We start from the raw sequence: 21,605 nt of genomic DNA on the forward strand, positions 1-21,605 counted from the left end.
AGACTCGTAGTTTGTCATGGCAGTTACATTAGATTTCTTTTCAGACTTTTGTATCCACAGTTCAAAACAATTTCTAATGTGCATTGAAAAATCATGTTATTTTGCATTAATCATGTTTAGCAATTTACATCACGTTGCATATTATTAATTCGATCGCTGCTAATGCGCTCTTTATTCAAGCTCAAGTGAGCTTTATTGACACCATCCTTTAGGCATCAACCATTATCGTATTCCAGCTCCAGTGAGCCTGTAATTATTAACTTACGCGCATTTATGCAACTTTACTAAACTAGATTTTCTGCATTAAACTCCTATCAAGCCCAAGTGGGCTCCAACGCACAGAGCTATCTAAGTGGTGGGAGTCCAAATCACTGCAGCGATATCTCGAAGTGCAGCGTGTGCCCAGAGGTCTAAGAATAATGGTGGCACCTAGCTATGAGGAACCAAATCCGGAGATGCTGAGGGAATGGGCTGCCAACAATAATGACGCCTCACGAAGGATGCTAGGAATACTCATCAAATACGCTGATATAGATAGAAAGAAAATCCTGGCGGAAATAGAACAAATAGCTGACGACTTAAGCAAGGAAGAGGATCAAGATACCATCAAACAATTCAAAAGTGAAATGAAAGATAGGCTTAAGAAGCTGGAAGTCTCTATAAAAGAACAAAAAGCCCAGAAGTTTTTACGAGACAAACAAGATTATGACAGAGGACAGATTTATACTTTCGCCAGGAAGTTTGATACTATCCGATAGCAAAAGTTGGGGAAGGCAAGCAAAGTGGGAGTGGAACCTCGCTCAGAACAAAGCAGCCTCCAAAGTTCAGAGGTTGACACAGATCTTGACGAGGAGGTCAATGCCCAGAGAGCGATACCATCAGTAATATTTTTTACGCGAGGAAAGAAAATACAATTTGCGTCAAAGGCCACCAACACAGAATTTAAGCATAGCAAGAGGAAGAGGCAGAGGTGGAAGAGGCAGAAGGGGGCAGCCTGTAGAAGACGTAGAGCCAAGGAAGAAAGGAATCAAGCAATAGAGGAGAATAAAGAGACAACAATAGTAAATTTGACAAACATCATTCTTACAAATGAAGAACAGGAAACCCTTAAATTAGGACTTTCATTCTGCCCGGAGGCAGATCTGGATTATGTGCAAACGAGCATTGACTTATTCAAATTCATCAGAATGTTAAAGCTAAAAAAGCATTTTTCATCTAATCCATCACTGAGACATACAGAGGCAGTGGGGGCAGTAGCAAACTGCGAAGGAAACTTAGCAGTGAGTGACATGAATTTAATGATGGAAATGAGAGCTATGGAAATGGAGAGTTGTGATGAGAACATCATAAGTGCAGCAGATGTCGCTCAAGAAGAAAATATTAACATTTATCAGGATGCACCGACGGGATTCAGACAGAGTTCTAAATTTACTCCAATGACAACGAGAGATGTGACTGATGTTTATAATGACTTGGTAATGAATGAACTAAATAAATTGGGACAACAATCATATCAGAATTGTAATAAATCAATTAACAGTAAACAGAGAACTTATCATGCATTGATCAAGAAATTGTCTGAATGTGATAATTGCATAGTGCGCAATGCGGACAAAGGGGGTATTATTGTCTTATGGGACAAGCAGAAATATCCAACTGAGGCATACAAACAACTGAACAATAAGAACTGTTATGTAAGAGTTGAGGAGACACTGATGTTGGTTAGCAATAGCCAATTCAATGACGAGTTGAAAAAGTAGTATGACCAAACCCTCTTGAATCATGATGAGTACTTGTTTTTAAAAATTGATCAACCAGTCACTCCAATATTTTACTTAATCCCGAAAGTGCATAAGGACTTAAAGAACCCTCCCGGCCGCTCAATAATTTCAGCTATGGGCAGTGCATTGGAACATACATCCAAATTTGTAGACTCGTTTCTGAATCCCTTAGTTAAAACACTTCCCTCCTATATACAGGACACGGGAGATTTCCTTAGGAGAATTTAAGATCTTCCCTGGGAAGATGATTACTTATTAGTAACCATCGATGTGTCAACACTCTACACTAGCATTAGGCACACAGATGGCCTGAGAGCAGTGGGGCACTTTTTGGGCACAAGATCTATTAAATTATGGGCCCATACCCAGATGATAATCAGAATGGTTGAGAAATGTCTGAATAGCAATTTCTTCCTGTTTGATGGACAACTATTTCACCAGACCTGTGGTACTGCGATGGGCACCTGCTTCGCCCCCAGCTATGCTAATTTGCATATGGGCTGGTGGGAGGAGCAGGTGATCCGAGTTCAGTACCACAGGGAATGGGACAACCATATTATGCATTGGAGTCGGTTTATAGATGACTTATTCCTAGTGTGGAAAGGCACGGAAGTCGAAGTAAAATCATTCATTGCTAAAATACAGAAGAATGATTTAAATCTCAACTTCACGAATGAAATCAGCAGTGAGAGTGTCAATTTCCTTGATTTAACAGTGTATATTGAGAATGGGAAAGTTGAAACTAAATTGTACAGAAAGCCTACCTCTGGCAACACTTTGCTGCAGGCTCAGAGCTTTCATCCAGTTAATTTGAAAAGAAGCATTCCGTATGGAGAGAGTTTGAGAGTCAGGCGAAATTGTAGTGTGCCAGAGGAAAGTGAGAAAGAGCTAGATACTTTAACGAAGAGATTCAGAAGCAGAGGCTATCCAGATGATTGGATTGACAATGGGATCAGCAAAGCATCAAGGAAGAAAAGAGAGGAGATATTATTTGATGCTAGCAAGAAAATTGGCAAGTGTAATGAAAATCAATGTAGATTTATTACTACATTTAGCAAACAGCATGATGAATTGAGAAGAATTCTTAACAAACATTGGCACATAATAAAAAATGATCCACTGCTAAGAAAACAGGTTACGAAGAGACCACAGATCACTTTTCGTAAGGTCAGGTCCGTCAAACAGGCATTAGTAAGCAGTACCCTTAAGAAGCGGCAAGCTAAAACAACATGGCTGAACAAAAAGCGAGGATTTATCAAATGCCTAAAATGCAAGGCATGCGTACATGGAATTAACACGGATCAGTATAGATTAGGCCTAACAAATATGATGAGAAAGATCAAGGGCAAATACACATGTAAAACCGATTATGCAATCTACGTACTGCAGTGCCCTTGTGGCCTGCGCTACGTGGGGAGCACGATCCTTAAAGTCCACAAGCGTGTCTTACAGCATTTAAGGACGATAAAGAATGGGGATAGATCTTACCCAGTGGCCCGGCATTTTGAGAAAGTCCACAACAAAGACATTAGAGGTCTGACGTACTATGTAATTGACTCTGTAACAATGAATGTAAGAGGAGGAAATAGGGTGAAGAAGCTGAGGAGACTAGAGTCTCGCTACATTATAGAGCTCAATTCAAAACAACCAGGAGGCCTGAATATAGAAGAGGACTTGCACACACATTTATAAGTACATTACAGTAAAGCGTCGCCCACGATTAGATTTTTATTTTTATTGTTGTTTTACAAAGGAATATAAGCATGAACAGACTCGATGTAATTATCACACAGAAAATGGTCATATATTTTGATAACAGTTATTTGTGGTGCGAATTGAGCCCACTTGGGCTTGATAAGAGTTTCATGCAGAATATCTAGTTTAGTAAAGTTGCATTATTGTGCGTAAGTTAATAATTACAGGCTCACTGGAGCTGGAATACGATAATGGTTGATGCCTAAAGGATGGTGTCAATAAAGCTCACTTGAGCTTGAATAAAGAGCGCATTAGCAGCGATCGAATTAATAATATGCAACGTGATGCAAATTGCTAAACATGATTAATGCAAAATAACATGATTTTTCAATGCACAATAGAAATTGTTTTGAACTGTGGATACAAAAGTCTGAAAAGAAATCTAATGTAACTGCCATGACAGAAACTACGAGTCTGTTTTCCATGTCAGTCACGTCTGTAGTTGTATCATTGCACGTTATGCACTTTAAAAAATGACCGCATTTTAAACTTCTTTACCAGTGAGCAAGACTGCTTGACAGTCTAAACGCGTTTGGTAACGCCAGAAAATAAAAGTTAAAACCGCACAAGGCGTCGTCATCGTTCATTTGAAATATTTATGCGACATCTCGAGGAGACCAATAGACGACGCAACTCTCGCTTTGGAGGGGCAAGGAATGCTCGAGGACAACGAGGGAATGTATGTGTGTATATATATATATATATATATATACACACACATATATATATATATATACACATATATACACACACACACACACACACACGTTGGCCTTGGCCCTTTTTTCATGGCTATCCGCAAAGTTTTTGCCTCTTCCTCCTATTTTTTCCTGACCTGTGGTTGTTGGCTATAGGACTCTGAGCACTTTACCAATGCTAATCAGTGCTTAAGTGCATATACTCTCTGTGGAAATTGTTGTTACAATTGGTTCTCCCTGATTGGCATATTTGATGATTTACTGGCAAGTCCCTAGTACAGTGCACCGAAGTGTACCAGGGCCTGTGAATCAAATGCTACTAGTGGGCCTGCAGCACTGACTGTGCCACCCACATCAGTAGCTATGAAAAGGTAACTCAGACCTGCCACTTTAGTAGTGTCTGTGAACAGTTGTTAACTGCCATGTCGACTTGCCAAGTGCACCCACTTGCCAGGCCCTAACCTTTGCTTTTTCTACATGTAAGGAACACCTATGGTAGGCCCAAGGTACCCCCTTGGGCAGGGTGCAGTGTATGTGAAAAGTAGGACATGTACTGGTGTGTGTGACATGTCCTGATAGTGAAATACTGCCAATTTCGCTTTTCACTATTGAAAGGCTATCTTGCCCCATAGGATAGCATGGGAGTTTATTTATAATATCTTATAAATATAACTTCCCATGGAACATGATGGAGAAATAAAGTTTAGGCTCTCTGAACTCAGAATTTAATAACACATATTTTAGTAAAGATGGGTTTTAAATTGTGTGCTTGAAAATGCCACTTTTAGAAAGTAGGCATTTTCTTGTTTAACCATTCTGTGTGCCTCTGCCTATTCGTGTATTGACTGTCTGGTTTTGGCGTGACAGGGGCTGGGGAGGTGCATTCTCTCAGACAGCCAGGTTATAGGTTACGTTTAGAAAACCACGACGTACCGCGTCCGCGAGTCATGGACAGTAATATTTGATGCAATTCAGATATTTGATATAAAAATAACCCGTAAATCGGGTAACACACGTTTTTGAGTCGTCACATGCACTCCAAAACTGGGCGTCACGCCCACGCCATGCCGGAAGAGAACCGTACAGACCCGGGATTTAAACTCGTAGGCTGATGTAGCCTAGGCACACCACTGCGATAACCACCCGTAACGGATATCGAGGAAATCAAGACGAATTCACATGAAATCTCACAGGTACTACACCATCGGCACGTCTTCGATGTGTACTTTAATCGTGACACCAGGGGTTTACACATGCTCTTGAAGATATATCGGCGTTATCGATTTATGCATTCATTTTACCACATATGTTTACTTTGATTTTCCCAAGCACAATCTGCCTTGTCCGTTATCGGCACGGTCTTTGTCACATGTCACACCCGTTTCACGCTGAGCAAAATTAACACGGTCCGGATGATATAACTTCAGTTCTTAAAACGATACCCACATCTATTTTCACAGTTTTATTTTTCCTCCGACATCACTAAGCACCTTGAATGAATTTATTGAATAGGCGTAAAAACCACTGAGCACCACTTTTATCATTGTACTGCAGTATTAATGAACTGACATTTCGCATTCAGTTGTTGTTGGATTGAGTTGGATCTATTTTGTTTACTTTGTTTCAGGGAAGACCACAGATGAAGGGCTGGTCCTGAAATGCATAGGGGAAATATATACTCTGTGATGGATTAACAAAATGTTTGGACTGTGGAAATGTGGATTTTCCTGGTCAGTTATGTCCCCTATCTTGGACCCCAACGGTTCTATGTGCATGTCACAAGTACATGTATGTTTCCCTCCAGTTCCAGTTATGAAGACGCAAATACATGTGCGTCCACCGTCAACATGTCCTCTGTCAGATCCGCCATGAATGGGCTGGATATTCGATTCCTAAGTATGAAAGGCCACCGACTTTTTATGGCTAAGTTACTCCATTTTTACAGTTCAGGCAAGTAGGCCCGATTCTGTCCTCAAAGCCTTTCCCTGCTCTCTGCCTCTGACAGCTTCAGCTTGAGCTCGCATCTGTATCCATGAACTTTGTCCTACTCCCTGTGCGGCTAACGGTGCCTGCCTCGGCCAGTTTTGCCTGCCTGCCAAGAACTGTATTTCACCTTCGAATTATCTGCTTCCCCCTCAGCCGATGCATTCCTGCCTAGTAGTTTAAGTAAACATTCTTCCAGTTACCAAGCAAAAGGCCCGGCTTCTCTGTCTTTATGCAAGTAATTCATAGCCCTGTTACCATGGAATATTCCTACCCCCTCGCATTTAGTGTAGACACTTAGACGCTTGTACACGCACACACAGTCAGTATAGAATAGATTCTGTCCGAGAGCCCTTCCCTTGTGGATAACACAGTTCTTTAAACATAGGATATTAGATATGATTTGGGATTAGGTTGACATAACCCCAGACTTTTGTCTCCACATGTAGAGCTAAATGTCAAGTCCCTTTCACCCTCTAGTTGCACGTCTATCACACGTCATGCTGCTGCACGCGCATCTCTGCCAAGTATTTCTGCTGACATTGCGAAATCATCTCCAGGTATCCACCCACACATGACAATTTACCCATTATCATCAAGTGGACGCCCACATGGACGCCCACCTTCACGCCTACTTACACGCCCACATGCTCTTATCTCATTCTCTCTTGCTCTCTTGCTTACGTACAATTGAGAAATGTATATATACTGTACTCTGTGAATAATGTTTTGAGAATATTGAGAATACTTTTCAGCCCCGTCCAGATCCTTTTTTGGTGATGGAGATATTCTCCCTTTGACTCGAGTTATTGGAATAAAGCCCTTTATGAATCTGATACCACAGACTCAGCCTCTTGCTTTATGCATGATCTTATTGATATCTGAAAAATTATGACAGCGTGATATTTTATTTACCACAGAATGGCGCCCGAACAGTTTAATCTCTTTCCCCACACGCCGGAGATGAAGGTCCAGTTTTGCCCCCTTCCATAGCCGTGATGGACTTCAAGCGTGCACGTCGCGGGTTTTCCCGCCAACTCCCTCAGGCCACCGAAGGGGACAGACTGTGACCAGGCATCCATACGAGGCGGTGAGGAACGCAGATTGTCTACCCAGAGCCCACCTGCGAGAGAGCTGCGTCCGAGGTATACAGAGGCCCACCAGGTTTTCAAAGTCCCGATGTCCAGAGGGTCCGATGTCCGCAGTCGTCGAGTCCAGTCCATTCTCTGAGGCCTTCCGTTTCAAGGAGCTACTCGGTGAGTACCATCGCCGGGGAGGCGTGTTGACGCGCACATAGGTTGTGCCGGTCAAGACGGATTTGGGTACACAAATCCGGTCTGCACTGTTTAGCAGTGTATATGTACTGTTTAGCAGTATATCAAGTATTCCGAAGTATCTAGTTATTGTCAAGAATTCTGCTTGGTGATTAGTTATGCAGACTGTCATCATTGTTGGTCATTTTTAAAGGTTAAAATGTTTAATGTTTAATGTTTAATGTGTTAAAATGTCCTGCATATTGTGGTATGAATGATTGTTCATTGTTGTGCTTTTTGTATTAAGTGTGTTCAAGATTAAGTATCAGATCAGTTGTCAATATGCCGCTCTTTTCGAAGTTAAGACAGATTACTACTAGAAAAGGGGTGCTTGAAGAAGCAGTTCCTATTCCTCCTAGGGACACTCCAGGGCACTTTATTTATCACAAGCATGGCTTAGACGCCATATTATTCCTTGATCTATGGGTGGACTACACCAAAGAGTTACCAGAAAGTCAGAGATGGCCCGTAGCTGGGACCTGGGATGCAGAATGTATCATGAAAGTCGAAGAAGAGTTGTGGAAGAGGAAAGCTAGACAGTCACAGAAAGACGCTGTTGAATTATGGCGTAAAGAATAGCATAGACGCACAGAGTAAGCGCTCAGAAAAGAAGAGAAAAGTAGGGAGGATTCAGACAAAGCCCGAGAAAACGTGTTAGTTGAGGAAGGTATCTGAGTAAAAGCAGAACAAGTAGACAGACAACGAAACACTCTTATGAAAGAGGAAATGTAGACCAGCTTGGAAGGATGCCATTGAGTTTTTGGCGCACGGAGTGACATAGAAGGACAGAGTAAGTGTTTCACGAAGCAGAGAGAAGTGGACTGGTGTCTGGAAAAGCCAAGGATGAGATGTTACAGGAGGAATTTGAGCTGGTAAAATGAGCGCAGGCTGACAGAAAAAGAAATACTGACGTTGCTGGTATTTATCCCGTCCTTTCAGAGGACCTAGCAAGAGTGGCCCCAGTAAAAAGACCAGTTATAATACATATATTAATTACATAGTAGCCCAAAGGTTCTTGAGCCCCCACCAAATGAACAGCGCATAGCTGGTGTTTACATGGTCCAACATTTGACTACGTTGTCAATAGGAAATTGAGAGGGGTGCAGCTAGAGAAGGAGCAACTCCTGTGATTTGATGACACCCCTAATGTACAAAGTGTTAACGAAAAATAATTAGTGACAAGTTTAGCTTGGAAAAAGAATTGAGGGTATTTCGAATTTGCAAATTTTTCATGAATACAGGTTTGTGTTCTTGATGGTCCAGTGAGCCAATGTGCTGGGTCAAGTCGGTAAGATTATGACCCCCTGAGTGCAAATTGTATGTAAAAATAATTTTTCAATTGAGCGAATTATTGCAGTTTTTATGGAATTGAGTAGTCTTTTTGTCTTTGACAGCTTCAGAGTGAGGAGAAGGTGGGGGCCGTGTAGAGCAGAATGTGATACAGAAATCGGAGACAGATTCTGACCTTGTAGCCAGTGTAGGTGGGGGCCGATGAGAGGAGCAGAACAGGGCACTGCTTAGAAGGCTTCTCTGACATCGCATCTGTGTAATGCCTGCAGCTGGAGAGCCTTGGGGCCAGGAGTAGGAAAAACAAAAAAAAGATGGCTGGCAGCCCAGGCTCAGGCCGCGCTGAGGGGCTATTTTTAACTTCTCTGATAAGACAGGGCAGCTGAGAAATGTAAGTCGAGAAAGATTCCCTTGTTCTATTCTGTGCAAAACAAGTGCCCCGAGGAAATGTCTATGGAGAAGATTTGTTTTATTTTTTAGCAATTGTTATATTGCTTCTGGTCAGAAAGTAAAATGTTGCTCTTGCTTGGAATTTTAAGGGCTATGTGCCTATATAAAAACGATTTTCAAATTCAGACATTTTTGAATTGTGGCCACAAGCTGCCACCAGTTGCATTGGATAAATGATCCAGTGGTTACGGGTCTGTGAGGAAAGATGTGGGATGCATCTTCGACTAGGACATGAGGGTACATTGTGTACAAAGATGCATAGCTCATTTTTATAAAAAAAAAAAAAAAAAAAAAAAAAGAGACAGGTTCGTGTGTTCGTCATTTTTTGATTATTGTTGCTGATCCTGTGTGTCAGACTTGACGCGGTCATCATTGGGATGACCCACTGCCAGATGGGGTTGTATAGGGCAGGTAAATAAGTTATTGATTATAAGCCTGACAAATTAAGCAGGCCAGAATGTTCGCATCTGAGCTGTAGGTACTGTAATTACGCATCGCTGCTCATTTATATATGTTAGTGTAATTATCTATGCTTTCTGTGCCCGGTATACTGATGGCTTGGCACAATTACTAAATTTCACAGACATGATATTACCATTATCATGCTGTCAAAATAGCAGACAACACGTTATCAGTGTATGTCTAATTGGTGTTGGAGATGAATGAAACAAAAGAAAAAGGCTCTGCAAGACTAAAATATTTTTCACATAACTGCCTTTCTCTTATAGACAGGCAGCCTCGGTCATATGTTTCCAGATTGGACATTAAGGAACAGTTATGATCTGTGCACTCGCATTTTAACTCTTGAAAGGCCTGTTTTAAATAAGGACTGCCACCACAGAGTGACAAATAAGGCTCGGTATTTAGGGTAATGAGAAAATATCTGACAGGATTTCCTTTTTAAAGTTTGCTTTAGTAAGCTCATTCTTGTGAGTGGTGGCCCCAAAAGTTGACTTGTTTTTGAATTAGGCTATTTATTGTATAGGTGGAAATTATTGCACATTGACTGATTTCTTTAGCAGATAAATTAGTAATTATCAACATTAACAACTGTTCTTAAACTTGGTTTTCCGAATATTTAGGTAATTTAGCATTCCTATTAGGGCCTCCTAGCATTAATATTGACTTCAGGTTGGTGTAGGTTCATGTAATAGGGACATTTGCATATGAGATGTCATTTGGCCAGCTTATGAGCTAACACAATGAGGTTTGTACATTAATTTGAAGGATTTCTCGCCGTTTCACATACGCTGTGTATCTCCTATAATTTTGCTTACGCCCAGTAGCTACACACAGGGATTAATAGTGTTGACAAGACACAGGGTTTGATAGTGTTTGACAGCAGTGAAATCTGTTTCAGATTTCCTCCTGTCAAAAAGGGGGGGAAGGAGGAGAATATTGGCTTTCTGCTGGCCCCTGAGGAGGTTCGCTTCCCGCTAGCCCCTTAAGAAATTAAGCCCCTTAGAAATTAGCCCCCTTAGAAATTAAGCCAAGGAAATAGGTATGGTGTTTTCCCCTTTTTCTCATGTTTTATTGTGATCTTTCAGGGGAATTAGTCCAAGCCCCTAATACAGCTTCTACTAAAGTCCTCCCTTGGACACAAGAACACACTGTGGCATTTGAAGAATTAAAGAGAGCTTTATGTCAAGCACCAGTTTTAGCAAACCCTGATTACAACAAATCGTTTATGTTTTTGTGACAGAACGGGATGGAACAGCACTATCTGTCCTAACACAAGATCATGCAGGAAAACACGAGCCCTGTGCTTATCTTTCTAGTACATTAGACCCAGTAGCACAGGCTTTGCCTGCGTGCCTAAAATCAGTTGCAGCAACGGCCTTAGCCATAAGACAAAGTGACTCGATAGTGCTGGGCCACCCTCTGACAGTACAAGTACCACACGCAGTAGAGGTTCTCTTGAACCGGACACAAACACAACACCTGACTGTAGCTAGACTGACGGATTATGAGCCAACGTTATTTCAACCACACATAGAGATCAGACGATGCAACATACTGAATCCTGCTACCCTTTTGCCCTCCAGTACAGAAAGCGTTTCACCACACAACTGTGTTGAAGTAATACATACCGTGACTAAACCAAGACAAGACTTGACAGATGTTGCACTCCCAGACCCCGAGCTAACACTATATGTTGACGGCTCATGCATGAGGACAGGGGCGGGAGAATTAGTGGCAGCATATGCAGTGACTACTGATACTGTAATAATAGAGACTAAAAGAATAGACATATTGTCAGCACAAGCAGCAGAGCTCATCGCCCTGACACAAGCGTGCATAAGAGCTAAGCACCTGAGAGTAAACATTTATACCGATTTTCTGGCGAGAAAGAGGTTTCTTGACCTCTCATGGGGCCAAGATACAGCATGGCCCCCTTATTCAAGCCCTACTGGAAGCAATACATTTACCAACAGCCATAGCTATCCTAAAATGTAAAGCACATACTAGAGCCACAGATACCATTTCCCAAGGCAATGATCTGGCAGACCAAACTGCTAAACAGACAGCTCAGACCCCACTAGACATGACAAAATCACAGATACTATCACTGTCCAAAGCCATGACAGTTAGGGATCCTTCCAAGGATGTACAAGACATACAGACACATGCTACTATGGACGAATTAAAGAAATGGTCGGAACAAGGAGGGGTACTGACTGATCAAGGTTGGATGACAAAGGGCAAATCCACATGGTTTCTTCCTGATACCATGGTACAAGTGATTATAAATACCGCACATAGTCCTGCACACTTAGGAGAGAAAGCAATGATAGATAGCTTACAGAATATATGGTTCAACAAGCACCTGCGTGCAGCAGCGAAACAAAAGGTCAGAACATGTATGATCTGTTGCCAATTCAATGCAGGTAAAGGCATTCCGATGGAACAAGGTGGATTCCATCCACCTGACCACCCTTTTGAAGTGCTCCAAATGGATTATATCCAAATAAACAGATGTAGAGGTTACAAATATGTCCTGGTACTAATGAAGCAGGTGTCCCTTCTTTTAGGGTATACCTGGAAATTCCATTGTGTGCGACATCCTGAAGCAGCAGGCCTTGTAGAAAGACATAATCAGACATTAAAATTTTGCGCAGACAAAGGTATAGACTGGATGGTAGCCCTGCCGGTTGCCCTCTTTTACATGCGAATGGTAGCTCATTCTAGAACAGGCTTATCTCCCTATGAAGTGGTCTTTGGTAGACCACCAAAATATGTGGGCACTACAATGCCTAAAAGATTACTTATGTTGACAGTAACATGCTGACAGATTACCTGGCTTCCTTGATGTCTGCACTACTCTCTTGTTGTTCGCAGGTTGCTGCCGCCTTCCCTGACAACACCCAGGTCAAAGAATACTCCATCGCTCCTGGATGACAGGCGCCAAAGTCAGTGCTCTGGACCACGGGGACGGCCGTTAAAGTCAAAGTGCACCTTCACCACTCTTTTACAAAGGAAAAAAAAAAACTTTGAACTTGGATTTTGAACAACATTTTCTAGAGGAGAATGCCCAGAAGTTTCCACAAAGCTAAACCTTGATTCAAAAAGTCAGAACCCGTTTGATCAATTAAGTCCACTAGGTGGTGAAGCGGTTGAACATGTATTCTGGCTCGCATAAGATCTTGGACAATAACAAAGCAAAAATAAGAGAGCTAGATAAGAAGCAAATAGATGTATAGTGACTGTAATTTTTCAATATCTTAAGAGCATCACGATAATATGTATCAGCTTAATACTACATGCTATTTTTCCTCCTATTGCCTCACTCTTATACTCCTCCACTAATGATACCATAAAGCACACCATAAAGCACACATTTAGTGATCTGCCATCCTATGAGCTATCATATCGACTTGCCTTACGCAACAATACCTTTATTCAGATGCTGCACCATTCACATCAGACTAGCAATGCTACAGACTGCTGGGTCTGTGGCCGACTCCCCCCCTATCAGAACTATAAGGGAGTTTTGCCCCTTTATTCTCTATCCGTTCACACACAATGGCTCCTGTGGAGCATGGTTTAGTTTGATTAATTCCCTAGATTCGAATTCCGCAGTTTATCAAGACAACTGGGTATGGGGAAACCTGAATTTAGTTTTTGCTTAAAGTCTGCTACCCTAACAAGGAGGGACTTCCCAAAAGAACAGGAACTGATCTAAGAAATGAAGTATATGGATTAGGTAATTTTACACTTAACCTCATGATCCTGAACGTTGAATCTGAAGCTACACCAATCTTGCCCGCCATGTCCGTATTCCCAGTAAAAGAGGAATTATGTATAAGAAAGAATGGCTCCATACACATGGGCCATAGTAAATGCACCACTGTAATAAAATTCAGTGATCAAGGCAAGTCTACATTTAGAGCTTCTCGTCATTCCTACTTTATATGTGGCCAGACCGCATATATACGCTTACCTCTAGATTGGGATGGTACCTGTTACATAGCATTCCTCCTACCACCTGTTTTCCTAGCTCCTCCTGATTATCATAAAAATACTCATTTAGTACACAATAGACAGCAGAGAGATCTCCCAATTGTCGATTACACTGAAGCAGCATGGGAAAAATACACAGATTTCAATAAAGGTTTCTTTCCCTATATAGGTACAGTTACCAATAGTAAGCTGATACGTAGATTAACCAGAACCCTTGAAGCAGTAGTGAACGAAACTATTTCCGCCTTAGGCAATTTAACAGAAGAGCAGTCTGCTATGCGGATTGTTGTGCTTCAAAATAGCCTTGTCCTTGACGTTATCCTGGCCGATAGGGGCGGAGCTTGTAGGGTCATCGGATCAAGCCATTGCATTTTTCATACCAGAAAATTCGCCATCTGTATATAAAGCCATAACTCGCCTTCATAAGATTGTAAGCCAGATACACCAGAATCCAGGCACCTGGACTTGGTCCGGTTGGTTTTGGAGTGTATTATCTACCTTTGGATGGAGGGTCCTATCCTTCCTAGGTATTGGCCTTCTCATACTATTCAGTTGCTGTCTATGTCTACAATGTGGACCAGCGATCTGTGGTCTGTGTGCCACATCGTGTATTCCACCACCAAGATTTCATTCAAGATCACGGAAGAAGAAAGAAGAACAAATGATGCTATATGAACAGATCAATGGATTGATGAAGATTGATATCTCTTGAAGGGCAAGTAGGGGACAAGGAGGGAATGTGGAAATGTGGATTTTCCTGGTCAGTTATGTCCCCTATCTTGGACCCCAACGGTTCTATGTGCATGTCACAAGTACATGTATGTTTCCCTCCAGTTCCAGTTATGAAGACGCAAATACATGTGCGTCCATCGTCAACATGTCCTCTGTCAGATCCGCCATGAATGGGCTGGATATTCGATTCCTAAGTATGAAAGGCCACCGACTTTTTATGGCTAAGTTACTCCATTTTTACAGTTCAGGCAAGTAGGCCCGATTCTGTCCTCAAAGCCTTTCCCTGCTCTCTGCCTCTGACAGCTTCAGCTTGAGCTCGCATCTGTATCCATGAACTTTGTCCTACTCCCTGTGCGGCTAACGGTGCCTGCCTCGGCCAGTTTTGCCTGCCTGCCAAGAACTGTATTTCACCTTCGAATTATCTGCTTCCCCCTCAGCCGATGCATTCCTGCCTAGTAGTTTAAGTAAACATTCTTCCAGTTACCAAGCAAAAGGCCCGGCTTCTCTGTCTTTATGCAAGTAATTCATAGCCCTGTTACCATGGAATATTCCTACCCCCTCGCATTTAGTGTAGACACTTAGACGCTTGTACACGCACACACAGTCAGTATAGAATAGATTCTGTCCGAGAGCCCTTCCCTTGTGGATAACACAGTTCTTTAAACATAGGATATTAGATATGATTTGGGATTAGGTTGACATAACCCCAGACTTTTGTCTCCACATGTAGAGCTAAATGTCAAGTCCCTTTCACCCTCTAGTTGCACGTCTATCACACGTCATGCTGCTGCACGCGCATCTCTGCCAAGTATTTCTGCTGACATTGCGAAATCATCTCCAGGTATCCACCCACACATGACAATTTACCCATTATCATCAAGTGGACGCCCACATGGACGCCCACCTTCACGCCTACTTACACGCCCACATGCTCTTATCTCATTCTCTCTTGCTCTCTTGCTTACGTACAATTGAGAAATGTATATATACTGTACTCTGTGAATAATGTTTTGAGAATATTGAGAATACTTTTCAGCCCCGTCCAGATCCTTTTTTGGTGATGGAGATATTCTCCCTTTGACTCGAGTTATTGGAATAAAGCCCTTTATGAATCTGATACCACAGACTCAGCCTCTTGCTTTATGCATGATCTTATTGATATCTGAAAAATTATGACAGCGTGATATTTTATTTACCACAGGACACAAATAATTTGTGGTTATAAACTAAATACCTACAAAACCTTAAAATGCAGAATTTATTCACAACTGTGATAAAAGAACTCTTTGAAAAAAAAATTGAGATTGAATACTTCAATGCTTGACTGGATTAATGTGGCAAAGCGATTCTTTCGCTGTGTGAGAGTCTGCAGGTAGTGACCCTACCCCGTAGGAAAGGGCAGCAACTTTGACTTTGAGAGAAATCACACATCCATAGTTTTCTATGGATCCAGTTGCTTCAAACCTTTTTAAAGTAATTTTAGTAATACCTGTATGTTGGATTTTTGTAGTTTTGGTCTTGTTGAGTTTAGATAAAGATACTTTCTGTTTCTAAACTGGTTAGGTGTCCATTTGTGGTGTTATCACTGTATTACTGTGTGTTTTGAGTACAAATACTTTACACATTGCCATTGGGATAGGCGCGTCTGCTCGTGCCAAGCTACCCAGGGGATGAGCAGAGGTTATCTAAAGTGTGTATTCCCCTTACCCTGACTAGAGGCAAGGGTCCCTATTTGGACAAAGGTACCTACCTCTGGCAACCAGAGACCCCTATTTCGAATATATATATATATATATATATATATATATATATATATATATATATATACACACACACACATATACATACACACACACACACATACTTCTATATAGCTATATATATATATATATATATATATATATATATATATATATATATATGGTTGTTTATACCAATAATCGATTTGAAGAGCTTTAAATTAAATTTTTTTAAATGGCACCAGTATCATTACCAAAGCTTATGCTGAAATGCGTAAATAACCTCAACGAATAAACACAAGTTGTGTGAAAATGTACTGCTGGAGTGTCAATCTCTTCATTTACGTGGAAGAGGTGTTTCTTTGAATTATTTACGCGCCGTCGATGATTGGGAGCATGCTGGCGACCCCAACATAACGGAAGGAGGATCTTTTTTATATATGTCACACACGCTCGCACATACACACAACTTGCGCAACCCACCATGTTGTTCTCTTGATAGCCATTTCGTTTGTTTCTGCACAAATGACAAATTGCTATGTAAGGTGTGTACTGTGTGCCTTGGTAACCATAACTAGTACATTAGAATTGAATTCTGCATTTAAGCAGAAACCATAATTTCGTTTTTAAATGTGTGTTTCCAGTGAATTCATTTTATGATGTACTTAATTTCCATAGCCAGCTGTGAATGGCCAAAAGAACTGAGCACAATTTTCTGAGGGCAGCCAACCCAAGAAATGTTCTCCTATCTCATTAGGTACGGGTTAAAAAAAAAGTCTGTTTGAGGTTTGTCCACACACAGAGGCATCAAATGCAAAAACAATGAGGTGATGGATGAAATGTTTGAATTAATCTCAGCCATTCGCTTAGGGCTGCATCCTAATCCATTGTTTTTCGCCCACCATGCCACCTCAGTTTGTTGCTGCAGTTGCTGTCCTAAGTGCGACGGGTATGCCCAGACGTGTGTCCCATCCTCACTGTGCCACTGAAATCAAGCTATACCTGGCTGATAAGGCCTTATGAGGGCGAAACCAATCCTATGTTGCTTGTACTCCGGCTCAGAGAGGACCTGGTTTAGCAATTCGGGATGGACTGTTCCCATGAGGAGCAAGGTCAAGGCTGATTTGTACATGGCTGGGTCCAAACTGAGGTGGCATGGTGGGCAAAAACAATGGATTGGGATGTGACCCCGGGCAATTGCCAGTGGCCGAGATTACTTCACGCATTGCATCCATCATCCTGTTGTTGATGCACACACAGAGGCAGGCATGTAGCAAGAAAAGAGGCTATGAAGGGTCTGAGAGAAAGCAAACAAGGCACAAGAAGCATTCTTTAGAAGTCTATGAGCAAATGGTTTAGGAGTTTATTGTGCATTATGCGTGTTTCAGAAAGATCAATGGGGAACCTGTGAAAATATGAGTTACTGAAGAAGCATAAAATGCTGGAAATAAACATGTGAGCAAGTTAATGCAGCTGCCAGAATGGTCACCGGAGTTAAGAAATATGACCACTTATCTCCCGCACTCCGAGAACTAAAATGGCTCCCAGTCGAAATGCGTGCCAGCTTAAGAACTGCTTGCCTCATGCACAAAGCCCTGCACACAGGGAAACCGGAATACCTGGCCTCCAAACTCAAGAAAGCCGGCCAGACAAGAAACCTCACGAGCTCCAATATCCTCTTACTCATCCCTATGAAAACACGCAAACAAAAAACCGCTGCACGATCCTTCGCTGGAAATGCACCCAAAATCTGGAACTCCATCCCAGTCAATATCAGGACTATACCTTACTATATAAAATTCAAAACACTTCTAAAAGACCTCTACCTCAACCATGCTTTCCCGAACCGAGAATCGCCACTGAAACGCACAAGCCTGAAGTCTGCAGTCACCTGACAATGTTCCTCCACAACCTACCTCTTCCTGCACTTTACAACCCCTTGGCAATGTTCCGCCACTACCTACCTCATCCCCACTCCCCTACCACCCTCCTCGTTCCCTCTTCCAGGAAGGAGGTTTAGCCCAAGACATTGTGCACTCATCGATGCTATCTCAGGACCGCCCTACCTCAATGACGCACAGCACACTGAGTCTTTCGAACTTTTACGTTTACCTTTGCCTTTTTAAATGTGTTTTCTGCTTTAAATCTGTTGTAAAGCACTCAGATATCCTCGGGTCTGGCCAGCGCTATATAAAACTCCTTAATAAATAAATATAAATAAATACACCGCAAAAGTTTCAAATGGAACATATATCGCATGCATGATTACTACAGACATTTATGTTATGATTTGGGGCAAAAGCAAAGAAAGTAATCCTGAGATGAAGAAAACAAAAGAAGCAGGTGTTCATTTATCACGGACTGCTTATCAGGAATATAAATTCTGATGGTGTCTTTGGGGCGATGAATGTTAAAATGTGTCCAGGTTCTGGAATGTGTCCAGCTTCTGGTTTAATACGATTTTGTAATAAAACGCTGAAGTCTTGCATTTGTCACCCTTTTATGAAACAATATGGTTTCAAGCATTCTCTCTGCGGATAAAACTAGTGCATTTTAAAAAGACAGCAGCCAATTTATTTGCCTTATAATAGCATTCACATCATTAATTCTTAGGGTTCGTTCTTCACATAAACACTAATTTTGTCTAGTTATCGCAGCACTGTAAGAAGTTTAATTCAAAACATAACACCCTTTATCGAGAAATTGAAATTTCTGCTCTATGTTATTTACAATTGAGGTGGTACAAGGTGGCTGAATTTTTGCTTTGGTAAGCCCAAATTTATGAAGCCTTTGCGATTTCCTTGTGTCATGCAAGGACAACACAAAAGTTTAAGTAATATTTACAAAGCCATGGAAGGCCTAATTAGAGTGGCCTTGTAAATAAATGTAACGCAAGGCAGCTGCATATGATAAATTACTTAAACTTAGGAGGCCTTCCATGGATGGAACATGGGCATTCCCATGAATCCACTCATGGATTTTGGCGCATTCCTAAATTTACAAAGACTTGTAATCCTGGGACTGTGTCAAAAATGCTATGCCTTCCCAAGTGAGGAGTAATAAGGAGAAATATCTTTATTTCTCCCCGCTATTTCTTCTTTACACCTGTGCTGCATTTTGCAGCAAACATAGAAAGAAGACGATGCCTCAAGGGTTTGGTTTTGTGCAGGAAGGTGCCCCTTCCTGCACAAAAATAATCTTGCCTCTAACGTAGGCACCCTTGCACCAGCATGCAAGGGTGCCTGTGTTGGTGCAAGGCAGCACACAGTGCTCCAGCGTAAGGAGAGAGCAGAAATGCTCTATATATTTGTAAATATGATGAAGCATGTCTGCTCGCTCTCTCCCTTTCACGCAACACAGCAACTTTTTTTGCAGTACTGCGTTACGTGAAAGATTAGTAAATGTTCCCCTGTGTCTCCACAAAGCTAGCAATGCAAAGCACCAAGAATCATACAGAGGAAATGTCCTAGAAAGCACCAATAGTTCCAAACAAACAAGCTTGGAAAATAGCTTGGCAGGTGACCGACAATCACATTTTTCACACAAAGTTTGCAGCATAAACGACAATGCTAATGGGCTCAGCTTCTACGTTCGTCCACAAACTTGAGTGACTGTGTCAAAACTTTACACATTGAGTAGTTTGCACACTTGCCCAAATTTAATTTACTTTGCCTAAGATTTGTTTGAGGTGAATTGTCCTGAAAATCTGCTTTTTTTTAAGTCTGGCGATATTTGTTTTTTGTTTAGTCAGAGAAGCAAAGCCCACCAAAACAACACCTGGCACTAATGTTATCTTTATTTTGCTTTTGAAACGTTATCCTCATCTTGATGGTACAGCTTCAGTTCCTGCAGGCTGTTTTAGCTGCAGCAAAGCCTCCCCAAACCTAAACAGCAAACTCCGACCTGAACTTTCAGTATATCAAGGCACCCTATCAGTGGCGTCTCTAGATATGATTTTTTGAGGGTGCGCTGAAGGGGTGACAGATAAAAAAAAATCGCAACAGGCACCTACTCATTAAGATTGTAAACAAGTGTGATGTGATATATATATATACACACAGTAATTTAAACTCTTTAAGCTGACTGTGAATTAAGCATTACTAGTTTGTGAAAGGGGCAGTGGTGTTCGGAGTGTCTCAACCACTTCTGTTCTCTTCACACCACTCTTCTGCAGCCAGCCTCTCTGTTAATGTTAAACACACTCTTTTTTCTCCTCATATGTTTCTGAAACACGCAATCGGCTTATCTCACATCTCTTCTCTCTCCTCGTCAGCATTTTTTTGTCTCTCTTGCAAGTACTTCCTTGCATCTCCTTCACTTCACAGACACACAACACACCCACTCACATGTAAGCACTGCATTTTCTTTCGCTTTAGCACTGCACATCCTTCGCACACATTTGCTTATGATATAATCACAATTCCAACTGGTACATGTGACCATTATTCTGTGCACTATGCAGAGAGGTTAAGGATTGGATGGGAATATATCCCGAACACCTTTATGATCCATTGACAGGCAAAGTGAGAAATTCAGATGATGCTCGACCTGAACTTAGCAGCTGTCAATCGTGGCCCAGCCACATCCCAAACTCATACAGCTACATAGAGGCAACTCGTTTCACACTACCCACAACACAGGAGTAATATGGTGCAAGAAAAAACTAGAGAAACGCACCATCCTGGTTAAAGCAAATACTGTTAGGGCATGGAAGAGTCAGGAGAATGTGGAATGTAAACAGGAACAGCAAACACTCTTCTTAGGCTGAGAGTGCAAGCCTGTTTTTGCTGGCAGTCACCGGTAGGAGGGATCAAGAGGTAGGACATATACAGATGGGGCACCAGTCCATTCCAACCTTCCTCGTCCACACGTCCGGCCCCCGGCTATGCCACTATCCCCATAACCTGCCCTCCTCTCCCGGTCTTTGTTCCGCTCGCTGTAAAAGCCCTTCCATACCTGTGGGGCTGGGAGCGAAGCGTACTCTCACAGCGTTGTTGGCAGCCACTGGACCCGCTGCATACCCCCGTATCACATGTCCTCTACATACAACCGCTCTCAGCAACCGACGAAGGTCGTAAGACAGAGGTCCCATAGCCCCGCACTTTCCTTACAAACGCACCAGGTCGGGTCACCCAGAACCTGCACTACAGACATGCGAGAGATTGTGACTTCCGGGAGTGGACAACAACTGGCCAATCAGAAATAAGCGCTACATATGTCTCCGCCCTCTTAAAGGAGCAGCAGTTGCTCCGCTACGTTATACAATGGTCAGAGGACGAGCAAAGAACTAGAGTGCTAACTTCACTTTTATAAATGCCAGCAGGCTGTAGGAAGAAGTCGCAATCCTCTTAGTGGAGTGCCAGCCCGCTGTGTTTGATCTGTTCGGCAGCATTCGTAGGCATTCAT

The 21,605-nt window shown here is 42.0% G+C and overlaps 1 protein-coding gene across 2 annotated transcripts in view; it reads right to left on the reverse strand.

The window, feature by feature from the left end:
- Window positions 1-21,397, reverse strand: part of EARS2 (glutamyl-tRNA synthetase 2, mitochondrial) — a 69,441-nt gene extending 48,044 nt beyond the window's left edge. Inside the window, exons 1-2 of one of the 2 annotated variants that reach the window (XM_085629505.1) lie at window positions 21,156-21,289; window positions 12,565-12,733 (exon numbers count right to left, since the gene is read on the reverse strand). Coding sequence is in view for 1 of the 2 variants with exons in the window: in XM_085629503.1 (XP_085485629.1) it covers window positions 21,156-21,291 (136 nt within the window). In the remaining variant the exon portion in view is untranslated. Of the gene's footprint in view, window positions 1-12,564; window positions 12,734-21,155 lie in introns of both variants that reach the window. The other variant, XM_085629503.1, reaches the window with a different exon arrangement.
- Window positions 21,398-21,605: the final 208 nt, after the last annotated feature.

The sequence above is a fragment of the Triturus cristatus genome, chromosome 10 (assembly GCF_964204655.1).
Source record: "Triturus cristatus chromosome 10, aTriCri1.1, whole genome shotgun sequence".
Lineage (NCBI taxonomy): Eukaryota > Metazoa > Chordata > Amphibia > Caudata > Salamandridae > Triturus > Triturus cristatus.